At 49.6% G+C, this 20,831-nt stretch overlaps 1 protein-coding gene across 1 annotated transcript in view; it reads left to right on the forward strand.

The window, feature by feature from the left end:
* The window catches only part of LOC135891455 (cholesterol 7-desaturase nvd-like), a 44,181-nt gene that overhangs the window by 11,565 nt on the left and 11,785 nt on the right, over positions 1–20,831 (forward strand). The window contains exon 2 of the mRNA XM_065419010.1: positions 19,522–19,710. Within this exon, the coding sequence (XP_065275082.1) occupies positions 19,522–19,710 (189 nt within the window). The remainder of the gene's footprint in view (positions 1–19,521; positions 19,711–20,831) is intronic.

Consider the following 20,831-nt stretch of genomic DNA (forward strand, 5'->3'; position numbering starts at 1 on the left):
TGGACCTAGCCCTGCCTGCATCCCAGCCAGCAGAAATGGCCAGACGTAGAAGCAAGAGCATGCTTTCCCCTTGCCCAGGGTGATGTGGCAGCAGTGCCTTCACACCGCCAACCAGCGCTTGTCCCTCGGAGGGGGAAAGGGGTTGGCACGGAATAGCCTTTCTTCCCCACTGAGCCTGCTCCCAGACCCCCTGTCGTTGGCCCTCTAGGCTGATGTTTCTGCCCTGAGAGCAGCTCTAAAATATGTGCTAGAGGAACAGTTCAGTTAACCGCTCTGTGTAGTTACACGGAGCCTTCCGGTCCCTATACTTGATTGACTGGCTAGAGCCAGTCTGGCACCAGAACTAAACAAAGGGCATGTAAACCAATGTGGATTTAGTAACTGACTACTGCTTGTAACTGTTGCCCACTCCCCTAGGCCTAGGAAATCTGCTGGTTACAGTCCTGCCTGTCTCTTACAACCACACATTGGGTTCCTATAGCAATCATTTGGGTTTTGTTGTCTAGTGTAGTCTCCTGCTGCATCCAGTGGGTTCTGTGTCTAGCATATTGTACTGTTTGAAGCCTTCCTGTTTCTTCCTACTGCAGCCATCCCAGAACCATGCTAGCCACGGATTATGTGGCATAGAAATGAGCTGCCTGAAGGACTGCCCTGTAGGATTTTGGGGGACTCACTCTCTCACCCCCCCCCCCGAAGGCAGAGTGCATCACTTGGGATAATCCTCATGCTGTTCCCTAATGGCTCAGGGTCTAATCACCTGACCTTGGGCCTGTACTTACTCTATCAGTTACTGTCAGTCCGTATACTTGGAGTCAAACTTGAAGCCGTCTTCTGTGCTGTCATGAGCTGTACTGCTTAAACTCCTCATCCTAGTCCCTGATTAAATAGGAAGGGGAAAAGCAGGTGATGAACTTGGCATTACATTTGCTGTCTCTGATGGCCGCACAATAAAACTTTCCTGAAAAGATCTGGCTCCTGATACTATGGACCAAATTCTGCACTCGCATCCAGTTAACTCCCTGATGTCACTGGGGTGCCGTAGTATAAAGAGGGGCAGAACGTGGCTGCCTAGCAAGCCCTGCTCTTTCCTGAGGTATGTCTTCGTTTCTAGGAGTCATTAGCATGACCTGGTTTCAGAATACACAGAAACTGACAACAATCCTGTTAACTGAACTACTAGGAAACGGGTGGGTAAAAGGAGACCTCTGAATGCTCCTGCTTTAACTGTGTTGTGGTAGAGACTGTTCTTTTCAGTTGAATGCTGCCATAGCAACAGTGCAACCAACCGTGGGATGGGCTAAACACCAGCCTGAAAACGCTTGCCCAGTGTTCTCTGGCACATCCCTCAGACGCTGGAGATCTGCCCTGCACGGCCTTGACTATACATCAGTTCTTTGCATTGCCCCGCTGCCTTCTCTGGAGGCTGGAGTGGCCAAAGAGGTATTGGCTTCCTAGGCTGGAACCTGTGAGAGTCTAATTTAAGTAAAAAGGCAAGTGTCAGGTTTGCTTGGATAATGCAGACCTGCCCTTTATTTGCAGCAAAGGAAGTGGGAACAGAACCAACAGGACTGTGTAAAACGAAAGAGGAAACCTGGACGAACCAGAGGCCAGCATGATGGTGCTCACCATCTATCAGGCATGGCCTAAAGACAAACTGGTGGGATTGACTCTTGGAACTGGAATGCCTGGACGGGGGGGGGGGGGTCTAACATATAGTAGAGGTGGTGTGTGTTAAATGCATGGCCATGGAGAGCAGTGACCAGCTTCTGTGCGTAAGGACAGCTAGACTAAAAATATAGAAACTGGTCACCAGACACAGACTCAGACCGCAGACAAGGGAGAATGAAAACGGGACCAACTCAGGGTGTAGTACATTTCAGAATGTTATAATCACATTGATCTTAATTAGCTGGATCTGGCAGGTAACAAACAACCAAATGCTCTTCAAGCTGTGTGGGAGGCTGCTCTATCCCCAGGAAATAGACCCTCCTCTGATGAGAAAAACCTGAATCTTATTGCTGTGGAGGAACTGGTGTGGGTAAGAGCATAACAAGGAAAATGGGGGGGGCAACCAGTGACAACTAGATATCTATGTGCAGCACCTAGTGCAGTGGGTCCTGGTCCGTGGCCCATAGGTGCTCTGGTAATACAAGTAATAAGGGATCCAAAATGCAGCAGTACAAAGGTGCTGGATTTAAAGAAAGCAAAAACTGAGGAACTAAGGAAAAGCTCTATATTTGGCAAGGGAAATAAGATTGTTAGAGTGGAGAGGAGGGTAGTGGGAGGCCCAGAGAAGAAGGCCGAGGGCAAGAGGTGATTGGAGCTGGAAATGCATGACTGGGAACAAGGACATATTGCACTCTAGTCTGGCAGGGATCCTCCTCAAACCCCTTGTGAGTTGAATGGTTTACGGGGCTTTCAGAGCACAGTCAGTCACTGCCCACCAGTGCTTTCCACTTGCAGCCTGCAGCACATGAGTGACAATTGCAGGACTCTTATCTCCTGAAGGTGAATGTAACTGCCAGAGGAACTCCTCTTACATCCCTGCCTCTCCCCCATCTCAACCCCGCCACGCCAGAGCTCTATCACTAAATACTTGGAATTCCCCAGGAAGCAGAAACCTTGACTAGTAGCATTCCCCTTACACCCACTGGGGGTGAACATTTGCCTGTGTAAAACAGCAGCTGGTTTTATCTCATTCCACAAGTGGCATTCTGCCCAACTCCGCTGCCCTCCAGCTGAGCCTCCTCACAGCCCCCAGCTGGTGCAGATGCAGTCCTGCTAGGCGCTCAGAAGGGGGGGCAGCCGCAGGAGAGGGGGAGCAGTGGATTGTGGTGCTGTCAGAATGGCAGGTTATCCTTGTACAGCTTTCCCTTCATTTAGCCCGGGTGGCCCAGTGTCTCTCTTAGTCTGGGCCTGGCAAAGACCGGGCCTCTTGGGCGGGAGGTGCCTAAGCATCCTTAGGGGGCAGACTGGAGGTGGTGCTAGCAGTGTAGGGAGGGTGTGGGGGGCTAGAGAGAATGGTGCCTGCCCCAGTCCAGTGAGTTTGTTTCCCCTCAGTCAGAGGTCTGTGAGCTGGGAGCTGTACACAGTTCTCCTACTGACCATTCAGTTCAGAACATTACACCCTTTTAAAGACATTACTTGACATATACACAATAACATGATATACAACCAGTTGATTCAACTGCTTAATCGTTGGAGTTCAGACCCTGTGTTCTCCCTTAAGGGTGTCTGGAACCTGATAGATACACAAAGGGAAAGGAACCCAGGAACACAGAGGAAGCTGTGATTCTCTTTCAAAAGCTAGTACTTTGGACTCTAAGGCTATGTCTACACTGCCCCGTAAGTTGGAGTACAGGAGAACCCCATTTATCTGACCCTCCATTATCCCACTCTCCATGTTAACTGAACTACCAGTGCACACAGGTCCAGAAGTGGGCGATCTCTCCAGTGGCCACTAGTTGGTGCTGCAGCATCGCACTTTCCCATTTTCTGGATTATCTGAATTTTTGATACTCTGATCTGGCTCTGGTCCCAGTTCGATCAGATAAATGGGGTTCTGCTGTACAGGGGTGTGAATAGCCGTGTGCACCAAAGTGCTGCACTGTAACTTCCCCATGGGGATGCTGCAGATGCAAACTAAAAGCTTCCTAGTTTGTATTAATATAGCCCCATTTGAAGAGGACGATGTTAAGGCGAACTAGGGGCCGTTTAGTTCATGCCCGCTGTGTCCGCATGGGGGAGTTACAGTGCAGCACTTCAGTGTGCACTGCTATTCGCACCCCCGTTAGTCTGAACTGCAGGGCAGTGTAGACGAGCCCTAAGGCACGCTAATAAAAAATGCAAGATTGTGAGTAAACAATGTCCACTCAACAAGGGTAGAAAGATGGTTTAAGTACTTGGCCCTGCATGGTGGTAGGGGCTGTACCAGAGCAAGTCAACTGCTCTCCTCTTACTTCCACACCAGGGGCTTGATAAAAAACCAGCTGGGTTCTGACTACAACCAAATGTCCCTCTCGCTATCCGATGCAAATGGGCAGCGGGGCATTGGGTCACTGTCTGCCCCTAAGTCATGTTCACAGTGGGCCCAGCGTGTGAGCTGCTCCCCCCTGCACACTGGTGCTCTAGGGTTAGCATTCTGTCTGTCCAGGCTTGCTGAGATGGAGAAGAAAGGGATTCCTCTCCACCCAGACAGGAATTCAGACAAAACTCCAAGCACAAAATCTCTTCCTGGTTGTGGCTCTTTAACTTTGCTACAAGCTAAACCCGGGAACAACGTACCCTTCTGTAAAACCCTGGAATTAACACCGACAGGGTATCGGTGCAAACAAGCCTCTGTAATCCATCGTTGCTACAGTTAATACCTGGCCGAGAAGGCTGGTCAGAGCGTGTGATGAAGGTGGCGTGTGCTGAGGAAAAACTCCACTTGTACGGGATTTTGGAGGCAAGATAAAACTCCCAGCATCTGAATTTAAATAAGGAACATCCTTGCACGTAACATGCCATGTCAGTAAGTGCTATTAGTCAAATCCTGCCATTAACACGCTTGGGCGTGGACAACGGCTGTCTCACATTGAGGTTTGTTGCTCACTTGTGATGGTTTTCACTACACTTCCGTATTTCCCATTTTCCTACCTTATGTGGCAGTGTCTCCATTCAGCTCCCAAGAGCCATTCTTACCTGCTAGCTGTGCTAAGTGATCACTTTCCCTCCTGCAGTCTTGCCACTAATGGACTCCAACAAATCCATAGATCTCACTGACGTTCTTGGTGGCAAGAGCTATTTACGAGGAAGTTTACATCTCTCATTGCAACTTTGGGGGACTAAACTTCCATAGTGTCTTGGAACTCTGTGTGGCTTCTCTACAGCTAGAAAGCTTTCAGTCTCAACACTGCTTCCCTGTAACAGCGTTACTCTACTTCCTATGAAGTTTCTAACATACAATGGTCACTGCCTGTCTCTGCTTCCTGAGTAGTAGTTGGGTTGGAGTTCTCCCCTTGCGAACCCTCTTGCTCCACCTTGGTCAAAGTTCTAGGCTTACTTCCAAGCAGGTCACCTGCATGATGTCCAATGTCTGCTTATCCCTGAGCCTGAGCTAGCTAACCTATGTACTTTCTGAATGCCTCAGCAGTGCCCGGTGTGCGGACACCTCTTTCAGAGCAGCTGTTTGTCTTAGTGCCACGCTTGTTCTTGGCACACTTTCAATCACGCTAGAGTCTAGATATAGCATTTATTTAGGCATCCTCAATGGCATGAAATGCCATGCTTAGTTGATCGCCTCCATCCCTAGGCAAGAACCAGTGCTACAACCAGGCACCCAGGCTGTTGGTTAGGTTCTTTCTGTCTCTCTTTAGAAATCAAAAGAAACAAACCTGAAACTGGAGAAATGGGTACAGCAGATACTCCACAGCAGCCCGAGGGCTGTCATGGACTGACACTCCATTGCCTGAAATCATATGTAGTGCAAAATCCTGACAACTCAGAATGCAAACTACCCACAGTGAAGAGCAGTGGAGACTCAGGCCCTCCCTCACTGCTACCGCTGGGATAAAGCACTGCACAGGGCACCTTTTGGAGCCTGTCTCCGTAGGGCCTTAATACCCTAAGACCGACTGACTAAACGAGGCCTGGCATTCTCTCATGCCATGCTGTGACCTGTAGCCCTGCACCAGAAAAACGGGTCTCTTGGAGAGCTTGCTAGGCAACCGGAGAGGCTTGGGCTGAAGGCTCACCCAAGCACTGTCTCTCTTGCTCTGGTGACTGGAAAGTTCAGCCATGCCTTGGGCTGTGTCTCGACTTCTTAAAGTCTGAGAAACAAATCCAGTGCAACTTGGTGACTCCCCCTCTCCAGCTATGGAGGGTCAGACTCCCGGAATTGTAGAGACCAAGGTCAGTTGTAACCATAGTGGTGTGAGACTCTGTGGTGCGTAACTGAAGAGAGATGGCATTCTGTCTCTGTGCAGTGCACCTATAATGTAGAGGGCTGTCCCAGCCGCAGAGGCAGCTGCCCTTTTGCTTCTGTTGGGAAGTGGAATGACACTCATGGGACTCTTGGAGATCTCCCTGTAGATTTCAGTCTAGGTGCCTTGTGTTCACGAACCCGAAACCTGTTTTGCTCTTGGTGGATTGAAGAAAACTGAACCATAACAGCGAGTTGCCTCTGCCGGTGCTAAGGAAACCGGATAATCCCCTGCCATGGTGCTATTGCCAGGGAAGGGTTTCCCTGGAATCACCTGGCCACAGACCGCAATCTGGGAGCTCCTGTGTGCTCTAGGCAAGGCCCTCCCCATGCCTCTACTTCACAGGCAGGCTTGTGGGGTTTGCTTTAGTCTTAGAGCTGCACTGACAGCTGGGCAGGGAAATCCAGGGCCCACTTGCACAGGCACCGACTCGACTCGTGGGTGCTCCGGAGCTCAAGCACCCACAGAGAAAAATAGTGGGTGCTCAGCACCCAGGAGCCAGAGCTTGAGTGTGGAATGTTTTGAGTTCTGTGCTGGTAACAACTTCTGCCCTTGAGGCAGCGAGTTGCTTATAAACAGAGGCAGGGTGATTCAGATAACCAAAGGCTTGTCATTAAATTAAGGCTCCTTAGATGATCCTGAAAGCACTGCCAGGCACCCCTGTTCAAAGATAGGAGACAAAGGGTAAGAATAAATGGTCCATTTTCAGAATGGAGAGAGGTAAATAGTGGTGTCCCCGAGGGGTCTGTACTGGGCCAGTCCTATTTAACATATTCATAAATGATCTGAAAAAAGGGGCAAACAGTGAGGAGGCAAAATTTTGCAGATGATACAAAGCTATTCAAGGTAGTTAAGTCTAAAGCAGACCGCAAAGAGTTACAAAGGCATCTCACAAAACTAGGTGACTGGGCAACACCTTCAGCCCCCAACTAAAACTTCTCTAGCGCATCATCCAGGATCTACAACCTATCCTGAAGGATGATCCCTCACTCTCACAGACCTTCGGAGACAGGCCAGTCCTCGCTTACAGAGAGCCCCCCAACCTGAAGCAAATACTCACCAGCAACTACACACCACACCACAGAAACACTAACTCAGGAACCAAACCCTGCAACAAACCCCGGTGCCAACTCTGTCCACATATCTATTCAAGGGACACCATCATAGGACCTAACCACATCAGCCACACCAACAGGGGCTCGTTCACCTGCACATCTATCAATGTGATATATGCCATTATGTGCCAGCAATGCGCCTCTGCCATGTACAATGGCCAAACTGGACAATCTCTATGCAAAAGAATAGATGGACACATCTGACATCAGGAATTACAACAGTCAAAAACCAGTAGAACACTTCAATCTCCCTGGTCACTCAATAACAGACTTAAACGCGGCAATTCTTCAACAAAAAAACTTCAAAAACAGACTCCAACGTGAAACTGCAGAACTGGAATTAATTTCCAAACTGGACACCATCAAATTAGGCCTGAATAAAGACTGGGAGTGGATGGGTCACTACAAAAACTAATTTCCCCCTACTGTTACTCACCTTCTTGTCAACTGTTTGAAATGGGGCACCCTCATTACCACTACAAAAATGATTTTTCCTCCCTTGGTATTCTACTGTTAATTTAATTGTCTCGTTAGACTGACCCCCCACTTGGTATGGCAACTCCCATCTTTTCATGTCGTGTGTGTGTGTGTGTGTGTGTGTGTGTGTGTGTGTGTGTGTGTGTATATATACACACCTGCTCCTGTATTTTCCACTCCATGCATCAGCTGAAGTGGGTTCTAGCCCATGAAAGCTTATGCCCAAATACATTTGTTAGTCTCTAAGCTGCCACAAGGACTCCTAGTTGTTTTGACAATGGCAGATAAATTCAATGTTAAATGCAATCCCAACTATACATACAAAATGATGGTGCCTAAATTAGCTGTTACCCATCAAGAAAGAGATCTTGGAGTCATTTGCAATACCTTGTGAGCACTATGTTTCCAGAGTACTGCAAATGTATAAGAATCCTTCTCACTGCGCCTGTATCATCCTGAACTCATTCTCCAGCTTCAGAAAACTTACAAATTATCTCAAGTAATCACTGGACAGACCCAGCTGAATAATGTAGCTGTCCTTAACGTGCATCAAGACCAGGGGTAGGCAACCTTTCAGAAGTGGTGTGCCGAGTCTTCATTTATTCACTCTAATTTAAGGTTTCGCATGCCGGTAATACATGTTAACGTTTTTTAGAAGGTCTCTCTCTATAAGTCTGTATTATATAACTAAACTATTGTTGTATGTAAAGTAAACAAGGTTTTCAAAATGTTTAAGAAGCTTCCTTTAAAATTAAATTAAAATGCTGAACTTATGCTGCTAGCCTGCTCAGCCCGCTTCCAGCCTGGGGTTCTGTTCACCTAGGCCTGCAGTGGGCTGAGCGGGGCCTGTGGCCGGGACACTGGCTGGCAAGGGGCCAGCAGCTGGGACCCCAGACCTGGGGGGGGGGGGAAGGTCAGGGCAGTGGGGATGTGGGGGTTTCAGGGCAGAAGGCCGGGGGTGTGGGGGGATTCAGGGGTCAGGGCAGAAGGCTGGCGGGTGTGGGGGTGCAGGGCAGAAGGCTGGGGGTGTGGGGGGTTTCAGGGGTCAGGGCTGGGTGCAGGGCAGAAGGATGGATGTGTGGGGGGTTCAGGGGTCAGGGCAGAGGGCTGGGGGTGTGGGGGGTGCAGGGCAGAAGGATGGATGTGTGGGGGGTTCAGGGGTCAGGGCAGAGGGCTGGGGTGTGTGGGGGGGTGCAGAGCAGAAGGCTGGATGTGGGGGGGGACTCGAGGTCAGGGCAGAAGGATGGGGGTGTGTGGAGGTGCAGGGCAGAGGGCTGGGGTGTGTGGGGGGGTGCAGAGCAGAAGGCTGGATGTGGGGGGGGACTCGAGGTCAGGGCAGAAGGATGGGGGGTGTGGAGGTGCAGGGCAGAAGGCTGGGTGTTGGGGGCGACTCGAGGTCAGGGCAGAGGGCTGTGGGGGGTGTGGAGGTGCAGGGCAGAAGGCTGGGGGCGACTCGAGGTTAGGGCAGAGGGCTGAGGTGTGTGTGGAGTTGCAGGGCAGAAGGCTGGGTGTTGGGGGGAGGTCAGGGCAGAGGGCTGGGGGGGGAGGTGCAGGGCAGAAGGCTGGGTGTTGGGGGGAGGTCAGGGCAGAGGGCTGGGTGTTGGGGGGAGGTCAGGGCAGAGGGCCAGGGGGGGGTGTGGAGGTGTAGGGCAGAAGGCTGGGTGTTGGGGGGAGGTCAGGGCAGAAGACTGGATGTTGGGGGGAGGTCAGGGCAAAGTGCTGGGGGGGGTGTGGAGGTGTAGGGCAGAAGGCTGGGTGTTGGGGGGAGGTCAGGGCAGAAGACTGGATGTTGGGGGGAGGTCAGGGCAGAAGGCTGGGTGTTGGGGGCAACTCGAGGTCAGGGCAGAGGGCTGGAGGGTGTGTGGGGGGTGCAGGGCAGAAGGCTGGGTGTTGGGGGGAGGTCAGGGCAGAGTGCTGCTGGATGTTGGGGGGAGGGCAGAAGGCTGGGTGTTGGGGGCAACTCGAGATCAGGGCAGAGGGCTGGGGTGTGTGTGTGGGGGGGGGTGCAGGGCAGAAGGCTGGAGGGTGTGTGGGGGGTGCAGGGCAGAGGGCTGGGGTGCTCGGCTCGTGGGGGTGCTCCCAGCCCCCTGTCCTGAGCGGCTCAGGGTAGGGGGCTGGGAGGGATATGCCCTGTTCCACCCCCTTCCCCAAGGCCCGTCCCTACCTCTCTCTGCCTGCTCTACGGAGCAGCCAGCACGCTGCGCTCGGCTCTGCTCCGCTCCCCCTGCCCCTTGCAAGGGCCATCGCCAGCAGGGAGAGGGAGGGGGAGGAGGAGGAGGGGCCGGAATGCACCACGCTGGGGGAAGAAGGGGGAGGAGGGAAGCTTGGCTGCGGCAGGACCAAGCTTCTGCCTCCTGTCTCTGCAGGGGAGAACGGTGGGGGAGGGGTCCCGCCCCACTCAGCCCCCCCGCCCACCGCTCTCCCCTGCAGAGGCAGAAGCTTGGTCCTGCGGCAGCCAAGCTTCCCTCCTCCCCCTTCTTCCCCCAGCGTGGCGCTTTCCGGCCCCTCCGCCTCCTCCTCTCACCGGGCAGGCAGCGTGCCACTCAGAATCGGCTCGCGTGCCGTAGGTTGCCGACCCCTGATCAAGACAATAGCAGGGAACTAGATGTGAATAAAATTGCTGACAGTTTCATCCAGAAAGCTACAGTGAGACATAATGTTTTTAAACGGGGATGTTAGGGAAGACAGCTTGCAGGTGATTGCAATGATTTTAATATACTGTAATTCATGATAATGTCATTATGTAGTTCATAATGATTTAATCATCATTAACATGGTAATGGTACCAATGATCGCCACATCCAGTGACTAGAATATGAAAGAAGTGTATAAATATGCTGAAAATAACCTCAATAATAGTATCAATACGCAAGAGCTCTGTTCCTGATCAGAGAGAAGCCAGAAATCCAGCTTCTAATGTGCCAGTCCAGAGCTTTCTAGGAAACGTCCTGGATGCTGCTTTGGCTAGCAGTCGGCGTGATGGAAACCGGCGTAAACAGTTCTTGCAAACTACTAACATGCAGAATAGTCTGAGCTATTCGCTGGCCATTTCACATCTGTTTCCTGAACCCTTGCAGGGGCAGTCTGATGACCCCTAGCACCTGGAAACTTGCTTGCAACAGAGGTGAACAATCTAGGCATTTGGGGGCTTAGTCTATATTAAACAAACTGTACCAGTGTAACTAGATCCATAATAAACTGTTTGAGTCACATCATGGCAAACTAGTTTCAATGGGCTTAAGAAAGTAACTTGCCAACAGGGGCGGTGAATTTTATGGGCCCGTGGGGCCCGTGCTCCAGGAATATTCAGAGCATGAGGGCCCAGCTCCACCAATGTTCAGGGCCGGGTCTCTCTCCCGGCCCTGCCTGCTGCCCCCGGGCGATTTAAAAGGGCCCGGGGGCTCCCGCTGCCACCACCAGCAGCGCAGCAGGGCTAACGCGGCTTCCTGCCCACCCTCACTCCACGTGGCATGCCTCTCTCGGAAATGGCTGGCACGTCCCTGCGGCCCCTGGCAGGGGGGGTCTCTGCGCGCTGCCCCCACCCTGAGTGCTGACTCTGCCATTGGAACTGTGGCCAATGGGAGATGCGGGGGCGGTGCCTGTGGGCAGCGGCACACGGAGACCCCCGGGCCCCCCACTTAGGAGCCGCTGCCAGAGCGGTGCACGGGTCACTTTTGGGAGCCGTCCAAGATAATTGCCGCACCCCTCACCCCCTCCCGCACCCCAACCCCTTGCCCCAGCCCAGAGCCTGCACCCTGCACCTCTCCCAGAGCCTGACCCCTCACCCTTTCTACACCCAAACTCCCTCCCAGAACCTGCACCCCCCCTGCACCCCAACCCCGTGCCCCATCTCAGAGCCCGCACCCTGCACCCAAACTCCCTCTGAGCCCAACCCCTCCCCCCTCCCGCATCCAAACTCCCTCCCAGAACCTGCACCCCCTTCTGCACCCTAACCCCCTGCCCCAGCCTAGAGCCTGCACCCAACACCCAAACTCCCTCCCAAAGCCTGCCCCCCACAGCCCCTCCTGCCCCAGCCCAGAGCCCGTACCCTGCACCCAAACTCCCTCTGAGCCCGACCCCTCGCCCCTCCCGCACCCAAACTCTCTCCCAGAGCCTTAGGCAAGTAAGTGTGTGTGTGTGTGTGTGTGTGGACTTAGACCCGTTCTGGTCACCACCAAAAAGTATACAAACCAGCCGCCCCTGCTTGCCAAGTTAAGTTAAAGCCCTTTCAGCAAGATTTGAACCTGTTTAACTCAGGGAATCACTGGCTTAAACTTCACTGAAACCAGTTTCACTGAGGCTTAAAGCCAGTAAAGTGCCTCTACATCAGGGGTTTGCACAGATGTAATTAAAAAAGTCACACCATTGCGACTTGCCCAATAGAACAGGGCCTTGGTCTTGTAAGCAGTAGAGTCCAAATCTTGTTTTTCCTGCATGTTGTTTGCAACTTCTGGCCCTCTTGTCTGACAAGCGGCAGGGGAAGGCTGGGTTACTAGGTGGCCTATGCTATGCAGCCATAGTGGGCAATTGGCAGATGAGGGGCTAAAGACATTGGTACTGTGTATTTGTACTGCACCTACCAGAGAACTCGCAAGTGATGTTGACAAAGGAGAGGACCTGAGAACTGGCAATGGCTGAACAGTGATGTCTAGTCCAGGACTAGTTAGTTCCATGGCTCACTCTCTGGTCACCAAACGGCTGCCTCTCTGACCTGGTCTACCATGCTCTCAGGAGGGTCTCTAAGGCACCTAGGTAGCAGCATGGCATATTGGGTCAGGCGTAGGAAGGGAAGGAGAAGGCAAGGGGTGCATGGAAGAGACTGAAGTGGGGTTGGGAGCAGGCTTGTTAAGACAGCCTTAACAAGGAGGAGCCAGGGAACTATAGATCAGACAGCCTGACTTCGATACCTGGGAAGCTACTAGAGCAATGTATAAAACATTCAGTTTGCAAACACCCGGAGGATGAAGGGGTGATCACTAGCAGCCAACATGGATTTACAAAGAACAAATAATTCTAAACCAGCTTGATTTCCTTCTTTGACAGGGTAACTGGTTTGGTGGATAGAGGGAATGCAGTCGACTGAATATAGCTGGACTTCAGCAAGGCTTTTGACACAGTCCCACATGACATTCTGATAGGTAAACAGGTTTGGCGGAGCTACCATTAAGTGGATACATAATTGGTTAAAGAACCGCAAACAAAGAGTAACAATTAATGGGATGATGTCAGGCTGGAGGGCGGTCTCCAGTGGGGTTCCACAGGGATCTGTTCTGGGTCCGGTGTTGTTTAACATCTTTATTAATGACCTGGATGTAGGACTAGAGAGCACACTGATCAGATTGGCAGATGACTCAAAGCTAGGGGGTGTTGCCAACACTTTGGAGGATAGAGCTACAATTCAGAGGGAACTTGCTAAACTGGAGAACTGGGCTATAGACAACAAAATGAAATTCCACAAAGACAAATGTAAGGTGCTGCACTTGGGGAAGAAAAACCAAATGCACAAATACCGACTGGGGGAGAACTGGCTTGGCAGCAGCACTGCTGAGAAGGCTCTGGGAGCTGTGGTGGATCACAACCTCAACATGAGTCAGCAACGCGATGCTATTGCAAAAAAAAGCTAATGCAGTTTTAGGTTGCATTAACAGAGGCATAGTTTGCAAGTCCACAGGAGGTGATAGTACCACTCTACTTGGTACTGGTTAGGTCTCAACTGGAGTACTGTGTCCAATTTTGGTCACCAATGTATAGAAAGGATGTGGAGAAATGGAAAGAATCCAGAAGTGAGCAACAAAGATGATCAGAGGGATGGAATGCACGCCATATAAGCAGAGGTTGAAGGAACTGGGTATGTTTAGTTTGGAAAAGAAGAGATTAAAGGGGGACACGATAGCAGTCTTGAAAGACTTGAAAGGTTGCCATAAAACAGATGGAGAAAAATTGTTCTTTCTTGCCACAGAGGACAGGACAAGAGAGAATGGGTTCAAACTACAGCATAGGGGGATTAGATTAAGTCTCAGGAAAAACTTCCTAACTAAAAGAACAGTAGGACAATGGCAGAGACGCCTAGGGAGGTTGTGGAAGCTCCTTCACTGGAGGTTTTCATAGGGAGGCTGGAGCCATCTGCCTCGGATGGTTTAGTCACAACAAATCCTGCATCTTGACAGGGGGTTAGACTAGAAGACCTTTGCAGTCCCTTCTAACCCTATGATTCGATGATTCTACAGGTGTTATGCAAGGCCTTAGTATGCTACCCCATTGTGACAGCACAAGGTGGGGCTCCTGCTTCACAAGGTAGTAAACTGACCTGTTCATACAATGCTCCCTCTGGCATTCTGTCTACTTCACTTCTGATGTGATGCTTTGCAGAGCTTGTGTATTGGCTCTATCTAAATAAAAATTGTATACTTTAAATATTAATAAATGGCTCACAGTTTGCTCACGGTTTGCAAAGTGTCCCAAACACACACTGTCACCTGCATAAACAGTGAATCAAAGGTAACTAAGGAGAGGAGTCAGGTCTTAGAGCTGTAGTTACAGCACGTGCACAGAAAAGGTAACTGTGTCTGAAGGCTTAACCTTTATCTCCAATGGACGTCTCTGCTGCTTTTATGATGTGTACAATACAAGCCTATGATGCACTCAATTCTTCCTGCCCCCCTTGACTGCTCCGCTTTCCAGTCATTTGTCTCCAGTGGCATTTCTTGCGTTGGTTTGCCAGAGGAGACAAGACTTGAATTTCTTGTGGGCATGAAAGAAAGGTAGCGGCACCAGGGTAGAAAGCTCCTTCTCTTGGTCCTTCCCTACTCCGCCCTCCCCACACGCAGCCTAGCGTGGTTCGCCTTTAAAAAAAAATAAACATAGCTGTTATCTGTCAAAATTCTAATCAATAAAAACTGAATTCTGCCAAGCCTTCTTATCCCACCGCAACAGAGCGCTCCTTAGCATTGGGGTTTCAGGCTCCTTGAGGAAGAGTTGTTCTTGGAATCCAGGTTAATTTTGTTGTTCAATTCTAAACTCTTCTGCTGCTTTAAAATCCCAGAGCTTGTTTGGGGTGATTCAACCCAGACAACTATATTTTTCATCTGGCAAGCCGTATGGAACAGCCATAGCTCTTAATGGGTTTAGAGTATTGTCACTTACTCATGGTTATTTTTCTATGTGAGTTGCTCCAAAAAATCTCGTCTAACGTTGGAAGTTGAATAGAAGGTGAGTATCAGCAGACGAAGTCTCACTACGACTGTTCTGCCCATCCATGTAGTAAGTGGCATCACTCCAAAGATGCTTCATTTTGTTTCCACAGACATCCCCGCGTCTGTCGGGCCTTGTGGATTTGCTTCTCCGTCTACCATTAGAAAGGAACCGATTTCCTGATATTGGATCAGTGGTATTAACTTCAGCAGAGCTTTAGCGTTAAGATTACTGTGATTGCTCCATCTCCCTCGGGGTCAGTAGAGGCTGAGAGGCCAGTAGATAACTACTGATCTTTACCTATTTCTGGATTGCCAGGTTAGTGCCTATCACTTTAGGGTCTGGCACTGGAGCGGGGCTTGTTTTATACTGGGTACTCCTAACTTGAGGGACTACATGGATTTCCCTCACAAACGCCTTCAACTCCCAGGCCAGAAGTTTGTTCCTTTTATTTCCGCTGAGAGCATCTGAGGGTACGTCCACACTACCCGTCGGATCTATCTATCGGGGATCGATTTATCGCGTCCCGTCTAGACGCGATAAATCGCTCCCCGTCGACTCCGGAACTCCACCAGGGCGAGAGGCAGAAGCAGAGTTGACGGGGGAGCCGCGGCCGTCGATCCTGCGCCGTGAGGACGGGAGGCAGGGCCGGCTCCAGGCACCAGCTTGCCAAGCAGGTGCTTGGGGCGGCCACTCTGGAGAGGGGCGGCACGTCCAGCTATTCGGCGGCAATTCGGCGGATGGTCCCTCACTCCCGCTCAGAGTGAAGGACCTCCCGCCGAATTGCCGCCGCAGATCGCGATCGCGGCTTTTTTTTTTTTTTTTTTTTTTTTTTTGCCGCTTGGGGCGGCAAAAACCCTGGAGCCGGCCCTGACGGGAGGTAAGTCGAAATAAGAGACGTCGACTTCAGCTATGCTATTCTCGTAGCTGAAGTTGCGTATCTTACATCGACACCCCCCAGTGTAGACCAGCCCTGAGTGAGCTTCAGCCTGATCTGTTTAATAAGCATTTTATTTCCCTCTTGTATCATAAAATCGGGAGAAACTTTCGTTGCAGCTCTTCGTTTATGTAACTCTCTAGCCTATTTGCTCAAGCTTTTCCATCCCATTCCTCCTCTCACTGACCTCTCCGGGACACCGTCCCTGCCCTGGCAATGCCCTTTTCATACTGTAAAAGTCAAAGTAATGAAGTGCAGAACGTCTTCACCGCTCTCTGGATTCGGGGAGTAACTTTAAACAGCGCAGACTGACCCTAGGTTCATCAAGCTCACGTCATAAATGGGAGCAGACTAGTGCTTGTTCCAGCCCGGCAGCTTTCAGCTCGTTACAGGAGAATGTGGGCTGAGAGCTGCGCCCCTTTGTGGGCAAAAGAAATAAGTAAAATCATTATCGTTTGGATTGGGAGCTCTCCAGCCATTGCTAATATTAGCCAAGGGCCTCTTCCTGTGGCCTCTCTCAGGCTGCCAGAGCTCTTCTCCAGGCTGCCTCTTCCTGTTCCCACTTGCAGGGCTTTGTCCCCTACACTGCCAGCTTCTGGCCTCTCCAGAGGACAGTGGCCGTTGCGTCACTCCCCCCCCCCCCCCATCCCCATGCAGGGTTCTAATGGTATGAAACGGGGAGTGGGGCCAACCACTGTGCCAGCTCTTCCGCCTGCTCCCGTGAAGGCTATCTGTCTGTACACAGCCACGGAGAGGGGGGGAAGCAGAGAAGTGTTTTTATAACACAGACTTTCTGCCTTCAGCGCTCCTGGACATTTTCTTGAATATCCTTTTCTCCAAGACTCTGTTGGAACCAGGGAGGCAAGCAAGGTTTTCCTGTCTGTCAGGAAGACAGTTTAATTTTAAATTTAAGAAAAAATATCTGCAGGTGCTAGTTAGATATTACCTGTATCTATTGCTTTCTGTCTCTGTATTCTGTTCAACGTGCACTATTTTCTTAGCCCAGAGACACATCGTACCACAATGAAATGTGTCTGTGAAAGACCTATCTTATCCTCTCTGACTAAAACAGGCAGTTCCCCAAAAGTCAAGGGATTAAGCAGAGATGGGGGAGGCCAGAACTCATAAACCCTAGCCATAAAAAACTGCTGCTGTTTAGTTAGGTCTTGGAAATTCACCACTACAAGTTCGGCAAGTAATTCTGCACTTGGGTACATTTTGGTTTCCCTGAGGAATGGGAAGGTTAAGTGATTTGCCCAAAATTATATAATAGCAAACCTTTCTCAGAACTAAGATTGGAACACGGCCCTGTGATTAATCCACAGTGCCTCTGGGGCAACTCATGCAACTTCCGTCTCAGTCTGCCTGTTTGGAGAGTGGGCTAACGATGCTCACTCAGCTCTATAAGATGCTCTGCAGATCTACAAATGAATGCTATCTAGGTGCTAAATCTCTAGAACAAAAGTAATATTCCCATTTTACAGAGGTGGAGACGGAGAGGCTGATTAGGATGGGTGCGTGCACAGGTGCTGACTTGTGTTTTTGCCGGTGGGTGCTTTCCACCATCTGGTTTCACTGTGCGCCAAGTATGAGTTCTCCCGTACAGTTCTGCAAGGCTCAGCACTGGTGTCATCAACCCCTCTGCAATATCTGAGGCATCTCCAAGAGGCTGAGATGACCCTATCTTGACTGCCCACAAATACAGGATGATGCCGCGTAACATCTCCTTAGCAAGTGTTGTCACAGTACCTGAAAAAGAAATATGCAGCTGGTTTAGCCTGGAATAATGCTGCTGGGAAGAGAAGAGACTGCTAGAGGAGCTGGCTGAGACCTCTTCTCTAGCCACTATCCATCAAGGGCATGTGCCCTCTGCTCATCACAGGGAGGGAGGGGTATGGGACTCACCACTAATCCTGGACAAATACCTTCTGCCCAGAGCTTGCCAGGAACCTACCTCCTTTCCTGTCTGACAAAGATCGAGCCAGACCAATGTGTGCTCACATTACACTACATGCACACATATCTGCACAGTAATCAGCTTCCTCTGGCTGCAGGTTGGTGCCATCTTGTGGCTAAACAGCAGACCCAGAATAATCCCACCTGTGTTCTTCTATGGCTGCCCTTGCAGTAGAGAAGGGAAAGGAAGCCTCCATTCTGAAATCAGGGTTTTTTCTATTAGGACCCTAAGTGTGTAAAGTTATTTTGTGCCCACTCCCCCAGCAATGCTGGGACAGTCACTTAGAATGTCTAATGCTTTCATGCATGCTGGCATCCCTAAACAGATGATAGACTTGCAGAACTTTATTTAAATGATTGCCCCCACTCTCTTTCCTGGGGTGGGAATAAGACCCCTCAGTTATCCTACACACACACCTCCCGCATCACCGTTTAATTCATTTTCCACTCTAAGCCAATGGCCATATTGTGGGGGGATCTCCTCTCTAACTATTGTTTTGTGTTTCCCCCCCCCCCCCCCTTAAAATTTACCTTTCCTTTTCCCAATCAAACTTTATTGCCGTGTGGCTCTCGTTCCCCCATCCCACCCCCCATTCCCTCCCACAAAAAGCCCCTCACTTTTACAAACCCAGGACTGGGTATTTGAGATTACACCTTCCAAATGTGAGTTGTATTTGATTATCTTAAAATTAGACTGGACAAAGTCATTAGAGGAACAATCCTACATTTGCTTCTTGCCCCATCTCTCATTCCCATGGGAGACACTACCACAGTACAGGTCCATCCAATCTATAACCTACATGATCAATACCAACCAAACTTGATCAAAATCTTGTTTACAATAAATCAAACATCTCCCTTGAGTGCAAATGAGCATGGTAAATGTTTAAAGGCCATGATTCGAGTTAGTTAAAAATTCTGGGAACTTTTTAAAATGAAAATACCTTCTTGACCAATTATTTTCATTTTCATCTAATAAGTCTTTTGAAACTGACCAAAACAATTGCATTTCTTTAGGAGCTTTTTGTGAATATGAATATATGTGTTTAAACCAGCTTTTAAGTCATGATGGCCTAGAGGATCTGCTTCTCAGGAATTGTATCTACTATATCTTGCTTCTGTGGCTTATGCCAAACTGGGATTTCCCTTGATTTTGGGCCACCTGTACATATCTCATATCAGGCATTAGTTTTTAGACTCTAAATAGTTGTAGAAATGGTTGGCTTCAGCACTCCTAATATTATGCAGGTTCACTGTAAACTGTAGTATGAAAGTGGAGAAAAATTAATAAAGGATTATACTGAACATCCGCAATGCTGTCTTGGTCTCCTGATGACATCCTGAAAATGACCCTTTTGACGTGGGGACAGAAAGGTGAGCGCAGATTCTTTGGGTAGCAATGGGCAGATGTGCTCGTGTAGGTCAATAGGACCACGTATGGAGTCGGTCTTACCTGGGATACTTCTTGGTGTCACTTAAGATGTTGACAGATATAAGACAGTAATACAATTCTCCAAAAATGCCAACCATTCTAGACCACAGTGGGCTGACAGGATAGTCTTTTCTCAAAGCCTTTATAGACTGTCTTGACAGGAAAACCGCTTAGTTCAGCTTCATTGACTGTTTAGTAACTCTCTTGCTTTCCTTCCCTGGGGGAATCCAAGAGAACTGGAACGGGAACTGCTCGGATGGAAACCTCCTTGCTTATATCACAGGCTGGGTGCCCTGCTGTGCTCCACCTCTTGCATAAAGTCCTGCAAACAATGCTTTGCAGTTCTGAAAATATTATAAGGGATACAGCAACTGGGGTATTGACCAAACCCTTAAAATGAGATCACTCTGTTACCAGCCTAACCAGGTGTTTTTGTCTCTCTCCGTGCAGGGGAACAGGTTGCTGTATTCCGTGCTCTGGATGGACAAGTGTATGTAGTCGATGCCTACTGCCCACACCTGGGTGCGAACCTTGCTGCTGGCGGCCGCGTGGTGGGTAACTGTATTGAGTGCCCATTCCACGGGTGGCAGTTTCGGGGAGAAGATGGAAAATGCAGTACAATCCCATATGCTGAAAAAGGTGATTCTCTGCTTTCTCCTCCCCCTCCCCACGACTCTGCACTCAAGAGCTTGTGGCAGGGGCAATGCCCTGTCTGTTCTGATACAGAACATGCTTTCCAAAGGAAATATAACTCTGGAAACATCCACATGGACAGGTCTCAAACTGTAACTATCCATGCGGAATCATCGTCCAACAGGTGTGTGTCTAGTGGGGTCCCTCAGGGATTTACGCCAGTCAACATTTTTATCAGTGACCTGAAAAAAACATAAAATCATTGCGGATAAATTTTGCAGATGACACAAAAATTGGGAGGTGATGAATAATGAAGTGGCGAGGTGTCTGATACAGAGCCATCTGGATCACTTGGTAAACTGGGTGAAAGCAACCAATATGTGTTTCTGGATGTTTTTCTAAAAGCTCTGATCTAGGAATTATTTTGGAGCAGGTCTCTGGACTATGTTCTACAGGAGGTCAGACTAGATTATCACAGTGGTCGTCTCTGGCCCTGGAATGTATGACTCTATGAAGGACATGATATTGTGAGATGTTCATACAGTTTGAGTGGACCGCAAGTGAAAAAATGATTCTGTATATAATTTTAAAAGAAAACTATTTAACTCCTCAAATGGAGGGGGCTCGTTGATGTGAATTATTTTACTTATTTAAATAACTTGAATGAATGATATAGTAAATCGAGGCCTTAGCATAGGTTGTCATAACTTCAGATTTAATTTTAATCAGGTTTATTTTTAAAAAGAGAAATATAATTAATGTAAATTTTCAAAAACCCAAATAAACATTTTTAAAAGACCATCAGTGTATATCCACCCTGTCTAGTTTGGGCCCCAAGGGCACATCTATACTGCAGCTGAAGGCAAGCCTCCGAGCCCAGGTACACAGACTCACGGTAGTGGGGCTTAAGCTAGCATGTTAAAAATAGCAGTGTGGGCATTGTGGCATGGGCAGCAGCTTGGGCTAGCTACCCAGGTCCAAACCCACCTGATCACCTGGGTCCAAGCTCAAGTGGCTAGCCCATGCCACAATGTCCACGCTGCAAGTCTGTCTACCCGGGCTCACGCCCAGCTGAAATGTAGATGTACCTTCAGACTGACGTGGGAGAACATGAACCACAAAACTAT

Source organism: Emys orbicularis, chromosome 18 (genome assembly GCF_028017835.1).
Source record: "Emys orbicularis isolate rEmyOrb1 chromosome 18, rEmyOrb1.hap1, whole genome shotgun sequence".
In the NCBI taxonomy this organism is placed as follows: domain Eukaryota; kingdom Metazoa; phylum Chordata; order Testudines; family Emydidae; genus Emys; species Emys orbicularis.